The sequence below is a fragment of the Sinocyclocheilus rhinocerous genome, unplaced genomic scaffold (assembly GCF_001515625.1).
Source record: "Sinocyclocheilus rhinocerous isolate Xijiao unplaced genomic scaffold, SAMN03320098_v1.1 scaffold170, whole genome shotgun sequence".
NCBI lineage: Eukaryota > Metazoa > Chordata > Actinopteri > Cypriniformes > Cyprinidae > Sinocyclocheilus > Sinocyclocheilus rhinocerous.
Window position 1 is genome coordinate 170,088 of NW_015639772.1, and position 7,284 is coordinate 177,371.

Genomic DNA, 7,284 nt, shown 5'->3' on the forward strand with positions numbered 1-7,284 from the left:
TTCTTATTTTATTACTGACTGCTTACTTGTCATTTTTTATTCAATTCAAAGTTTGAAATCAAGCTATCTCGTGCTACTGCACCAAAATTACCCCACTGTAAAATAAAAAAAAACACTGAGTGAGCAAAAATTTGTGAGATAGTTTAAGTTATAATGGTAATTAAACAATGTTTACATATGAATAAAAGCCTACATTAAAATCTGTCATATAAATTGGTCTCTTCATTAGAAATTAGCCTACTGATTGCCTCCATGGACAAAAAAATTAATAATATTAAAAATATCTGACACACACACACATACATATATATATATATATATATGACACATTCTGCAGTTCTTCCCTGCTGTACCGAATTTCGATACTTTTCAAAGTATCATATCGAAGTTAGAAATTCAAATATTGTGACAAAATTAATTTTGTAGGGTGCCACAAGTTTGTTAAAATTTCGAAAGGGTGCCGCGACTAAAAAAAGGTTGGGAAACACTGATCTATACCATGACCTTATAAAATTAAAAAAATATATTAATTTACAGTGAAATTATTGATAACTAAAATGAGAGTTGTTATAGTTGGAGTATTTTATACATTAGTGTGGTGTATATTAGGCTGCTATTAGATCTTATTTATCTAATAACTACATTGCAGCTGATTATATCATTAATTTAGCAATGGCAGTAGTACCAAATTAGTAGTTTGACCTCACAGAATCAGTATATATTTTGGCTCTTATGTGATTATGTAATCCATTTAGTGTGTAACCAGAATGACATTCAGACACATTGCCAGAATCCCTCCGTCGTGTGTGTGTGTGTGTGTGTGTGTGTGTCCTCAGAGCCCTTGGCAGCTCTGCCCGTACCCGTAATCCAATCAATGAGGGCCACGGCGGTGCCATGGCAACCACCCAGCTTCCGTGACGACCGTATCACTTTCACATCCTGTTTGTTAGATTATGAGAGCATCCCCTCAGCAGCAGTGATGTCATCTGGGCCTGTGTCATGTCTGGGACAGTGACATGGTGCAATTTTTGTTCTAAAATATGTTAAATATGCAATTCCTCTGTGATGAAAACTGAGCATGTCTTTGGTTTTCTTTTGATGCATTTGTGGGATATAAAGTAAAAAATACAGGTTAGTTTTTAAATATTATAAATATGTGTAATAATTTTTGTCAGTCAAGTCATGTGACAGGAATAAAACAGGAAATTACATCAGAGAGAACTCTTAAAATATCATTTATTTTACTTATTTTATGAAAACTTATTAAAAAGTTATTCATTATTCAGTAACACACTCCTGTTCAAAAGTTTGGGGTTTGTAAGATTCATTCATTCATTTTTAATGTATCTTCTGCTCTCCAAGGCTGCATTTATTTGATCAGAAATACAGTAAAATTGTAAAATATTATTACAATTAAAATATCTGTTTTTAATGTAAATGTATGTTAAAATATAATTTATTTCTGTGATCAAAGCTGAATTTTCAGCATCATTACTCCAGTATTCAGTGTCACATGATCTTCAGAAATCATTCTAATATGCTGATTTGCTGCTCAAGAAACATTTCTGATTATTATCAATGTTGAAAACAGTTGTGCTGCTTCATATTTTTGTTATAAATTTTATTTTTCAGCATTCTTTGATGAATAGATGGTTCAAAAGAACAGCATTTATTTGAAATAGAAATCTTTTGTAACTTTAAAACCTTTTAAAGTTTTATAACCTTTACTGTCACTTTTGATCAATTCCATGCATACTTGTTGAATAAAAGTAATAATTTCTTCAAAGAGAAATCTTACTGGCCCCAATCTCTTGAGCAGTAGTGTGTGTGTGAATGGTGTGAGTGTGTAGCACAGTATATGCAGTAAATGCAGCACTGCACTGCAGCTCTAGTGTGTGACGGGAATATTTAGTCTCGTGAAGGTTGAGCTGGATTTATACAGCAGGATCCAGGTCGGCTCCATTACACCATCTAATCATCGAATAACAGCCGCAGGATTTTTATGCGTCTATAAATCAGTTTATATATCGCAGTATGCCGTGCATTGTGGGAGTTTTATGAGTGTGAACTGTGTGTTTTGTGTCTGCAGGGAATCATTCAGAAGATCGTGGACATTCATAAGGTCAAACACGTGACTTGTTTCGGGCTGCGTCTCACTCACGTTCCGTCGGGCGACATCCACTGGCTCCACCCGGATATGGGCGTGTCCCACGTGAGGGAGAGATACGAGCAGAACCGCCCACAGGACGAATGGAGGTAAATCATTCACACACGTTTCACACGCAATCAACATTCACACACACAAGAGGAGATCAAATACAGCGTCTAATAAACCCAACTTTGACGGCAAATGGGCTCTGGTCCATCCTGGTCTAAAATATTACTTAACCGTGAATTTAAAAATTGTTTTATTTAAGTATTTTATATTTTTTGTGCAATTATAATATTTTGAATGATATTTAATTTTTTAATATTTTCAGTATATTTATATTTTAGTTTAAATCTTAGTAATTTTGTTATGTGCTGTTGTAATTTTTATTACTTTTTGTTGTGTTTTTATCTTTTAATAATTTATTTCACTTTCACTTATTTCAGTTAGTTGCCAAGGCATTATCATTTTCATTTAGTTTTTTTATGTTTAGTAAAAGTTTACTGTAAGGTATCATTAGTTATTATTTAATTCATTAAATGACTAATTAACACTGAGCAATACATTTGTTACAGTATTTATTAATCTTTGTTAATCTAACTTAATAAAAATATAACTGTTTACTGTTAGTTCATGTTAGCTCAGGTCCATTAAATAATATTAACAAAAAAATTGTATTTTAATATTGTATTATTAAATGTTGAAGTTAATATTTTTAAGAGTAATAAATACTTTTTTGTTTTAGTTTAAGTTTGAGTAATTTAATCATGTGCTTTTGTCTTATTTGTTTTATTTTATTTTTAAAATATGTTAAAATATAATGTATATTTAAAAAATCTTTGTATTAAAATACAATATTTCGGTTTAGCTTTATATTTTTATTTCAGTTTTAGTTAATTATTTTAATGTAAACTTATTTAACTTATTTATTGATTAGTAGTTATTTATTATTTGTATCTAATATTTATATTTTATTTTATTTCAACTTAATATGCTGAAAAATATGCTTAATCAGCTTATTTGAGCTTGATCATTTTAATATGATTTTTAAAACTATTTTCAACAACAACAACACTGTGACAAAGATGACAGAATTTCCTCTTAATTGAAGTTCTAGCAGCAAAATTCGACCCTGTATTATTATGATTGTCAGTTTATAAATAATTTTTTTACATCCCAATTTTCTATACATGCAGTAAAACGTAATTCTTTGAAAAAAGAAATTAACTCAGGTTTGTGAATTTTCTTTGCATCACAAAGATTTAGATTTTAGATTTTAAAATAAACAAAAAACACATAGACCAGCCTAAGCTGGTTTCCTGGTCTTAGCTAGACCAGCCTAGTCAGGTTGTTCTGTTGGCTGGTTTGGACACTGGTTCAAACCAGTATGTGATCATTTAATTGTGTCTTGTTATTTAAGGTTGTTTTTATGAATGAAAGGGCATCGTCTGAATGACAAAAACATCACATGATTTTGTATGGAACAGGAGGGCTGGTGGTTGCCATGGCGATGCTCTTGTGATTGCATGATTGCAGCAGGAGGAGTATTTGAATTCATCGACCTCTAAATTAGTGTTCCTGCTGCTGGTCTTGTCTTTGTCCGTGTCCGTGTGTGTGTGTTTTATTTGATCTGAGTCTGCGAGTTATTCCCTCACAGATGGTATTTTTATGTCACTTCGTCTCTACCCACAATGCAGCAGGGGAGCCGTCAGGGCCATGTGCCGCGTGAAGCAGCTGCGCGTCCATTCACCGCCGCTAATTCACTCGCAGCAGCTTTTGTTCGGTCACTCACAGCGCAGAGACGCAGAGAAAAGAGCGGCAGTGATTTAAAATCCCGCCTTTTAACTGCCCCGTACACAAGCTGCTGTTTGAGGGAAACGCTTGATTATCTCAGACTCTTGTAGGTTTTGAGGGATCTGATCTGATTACTTTTCCTTACTTTTGGTGGTTTTCTGCGTCCTGAGGCCCAGACCAGCATAAAACCTTCAGTGCGGCTCTTGATACAGCCAGAATGGTTTGCTTTGCAGCTTGTTCTGGTCAAGAATGGCCCGTTTAGACAGGAAGAATCATCTGACAGATATGAAAAGTGACTTTTTTTTAGGGCTGGATTCATCTGAAACCCGTGATACATCATTGCACAGTAGTTTCTGCAAATGTTTGTACAATAACTGAGAAATTTGTGTGCAACGTGTGTGACTTTCTGAGCTTTCTGTTTATTCAAAAGTATTGCTTTTTTTATTGAACGTAACGCATTCATTTTCTACCAAGCAAGTGCCTCAGATAAAACCCTTTACCTCTTTCTAAGTTTTTATGTCATAAACGTCAAAAACCATGTCAGATCCAGTGATTTTAGCAGCATGGGAACGTGTAAACATGACTTTTCCCTGATAGTTTTACACTTTTAATGCACACTACCATTCAAAATTTTGTGTCAGTAAGATTTTTTCTCTTTTTTTAAAGAAATGAATACTTTTATTCAGCAAGGATGCATTAAAATGATCAAAAGTGACAGTAAAGACATTAATAATGTTACAAAATATTTCTGTTTTAAATAAATGCTGTTCTTTTGAACATTCTTTTCATCAAAGAATCCTGAAAAATAAAATGTATCACAGTTTCCACAAAAATATGAAGCAGCACAACTGTTTTCAACATTGATAATAATCAGAAATGTTTCTTGAGCAGTGCATCAGCATATTAGAATGATTTCTGAAGATCATGTGACACTGAAGACTGAGTAATGATGCTGAAAATTCAGCGCTGCATCACAGAAATAAATTACATTTTACTGTATATTCACATAGAAAACAGTGATTTGAAATTGTAATAATATTTCACTATTTTATTGTATTTTTGATCAAATAAATGCAGCCTTAGTGAGCAAAAGAGACTTCCTTCAAAAACATAAAAAATCCTCATTCCTGAATAATGAGATTTTCTCCTTACACTCATCTCTTCTCTCTCTTCAGAGCTCATGTGAATCGGTGGGAAACCCCAGCCAGATTCCTTCCCAGCAATCTAATTACTGACATTCTGACATTGTACAGAGCATGATGTGTGCTCTTGTGCTCCTCATATGGCACTGTTTTTGTGAATCTCAGAGGCTGTGATCAGATCAGGCCGTTTGTTTCGTTTGTCTGTGGGTGAAGCGTCCCGCTCTCAGCGCTGATGTCATTCTTTAGGAGCTCTAATAACGCCCCTGCACGGCTGTCGGTGTTGTTGTGGCTTTGCGGAGGCGTTGATGGATCTCTTGCTCAGCGTTTGTGCTGAAAGGCAGATGAGCTCATGTTCAGATGGAGCTGGAAGAGGATCTAGTTCTTTCGCTGTAGGCAGACGACTCTCGCTGCTTTGATTTCCTCTAGAGAGAAACACGAGTGATCACGTCCCAGCTACAACCAATCATCTGCTCACAAAATGACCTCATTATTAGGCCAGCAGAAAGCCTCACACGATTGGCATACCCGTCATTCCCAGTGCTGCACATGTCACATACAGTGTGTGTGTGTGTATATATATATATAGTTTTATTTTTTATTGTTCAAATGAAAAATTATTTGATAATTATAATTTAATTACAATTTATGATTAAAATATATTTATATTTATTATATAAATAGATTTTCAGTTAGTTTACTTGCTTATATTTCATCACATTTTTGGGACATTTTTCTAATTTATTTTCTTAAGTTAATTTTATATTTTATTTAATGATACTTTTGAAAATTGTTGCCATATTAAAAAAAAAAAAATGCACTATACAAATGCATTTGACTTAACTTGATTTAAATATGTTTATATTGTCCAAAATATCTTTTAAAAATGCATTTGACAATAACCCAAAATGTATTATAATATTGGAAATGTATTTTTTTTTAAATAAAATTTGGCATTTGAATGTTTCAACAAAATATATTTAGAATTTGAAAAATATTTCGGACTGTATATGTTGTACTGTTTACAACATGTATTTAGCATAGATTCGACATACAGTATATGTTGGCTAGAAAGCAATAGTTTTTTGCCGTGTAGAGTAGCTTCCCATCCTTAATGGTTTATTTGTTAGATATTTTGGCTAATTTGATTCTGCTTTCAGTCTACTTCTGTTTTTAGATCAGTTTGAATTTTATGAGCCTGAAAGTAAAGAACACTTTCACAGTTTAACAGCAGAGAACGCGCTTTTCCCAGCAGAGCTGCTTTCAGAAGTGTGTGAACTGCGTTTGAGCTCCTGCTTTCTTCACTGCTCAGGAACTGAGATTTGATCATTTCCTGAGCGAGGTCCAGGAAGTCAGGGAAAGCACTGAAGGATCATTTCCTCTGGAGTTTCAGCAGGAGACCCTTCAAGTGAAGAAGCTGTACTGTTACAGACTGTGAAAAAGATCAGAGCACACGCTGGAAAGAACAATCATACTGACCTGACAGTGATTTACGAGTGTCCTCATGATGGAGCAGTGATCAGCTGTGTGTTTGGAATCAGAATGACTCTAGTATTGATTTTTTGGAGTGTTTCGCTTATGTAGGGATCATGTGTGTGTGGCTTTGAGAGTGACACACACACAAACACACACACACACATACACACACACACACTCACACTAACACACACACACTCACACACTTACACACACACACCTCTCTCTTTTTTAATGTTATCTGGTCTTTCTGTACCTTCCAGATGATCATTGACCTGGCAGCTGAGGAGGGAGTGGCCGGGATTATCTGCCACCATCTCTACATTAACAAAAGTAGCCGGGAACAGACTGACGGTGTCAACATGGTGCCGTTTGTCTGTCAGGATCTGTCCATGGAAGAAGGCTGAGTGGAGGTCCACCTCGTTTGTGTGTGTGTGTGATGTTTAGGCACATGGTGATTTCCCCTGTCATGACTCTTTTATTTATCATGTTTTCTCTCTCCTCCTCAGGTATGAGCTGAGGATCCGTTACCTGCCCAAGGGCTTCCTCAATCAGTTCGCTGAAGACAAACCCACTCTCAACTATTTTTATCAGCAGGTGAGTGAAGGTGCCCTCATCAGCGTGTGTGTGTGTGCGTGTGTGTGCGTGTGTGTGTGAGTGTGTGTGTGTGTGTGTGTGTTAGTGTGAGTGTGTGTGAATGTGTGTGTGTGTGTGTGTGTGTTAGTG

The 7,284-nt window shown here is 35.0% G+C and overlaps 1 protein-coding gene across 4 annotated transcripts in view; it reads left to right on the forward strand.

Annotated features, from left to right (window-relative positions):
• LOC107751817 (focal adhesion kinase 1-like) overlaps nt 1-7,284 on the forward strand; it is a 49,930-nt gene that overhangs the window by 9,493 nt on the left and 33,153 nt on the right. For 3 of the 4 annotated variants that reach the window (XM_016567586.1, XM_016567587.1, XM_016567588.1), the window contains exons 2-3: nt 2,090-2,256; nt 7,068-7,155. In XM_016567586.1, the coding sequence (XP_016423072.1) occupies nt 2,198-2,256; nt 7,068-7,155 (147 nt within the window). In that variant the 5' untranslated portion in view covers nt 2,090-2,197. Of the gene's footprint in view, nt 1-2,089; nt 2,257-7,067; nt 7,156-7,284 lie in introns of those variants that run through there. The other variant, XM_016567585.1, reaches the window with a different exon arrangement.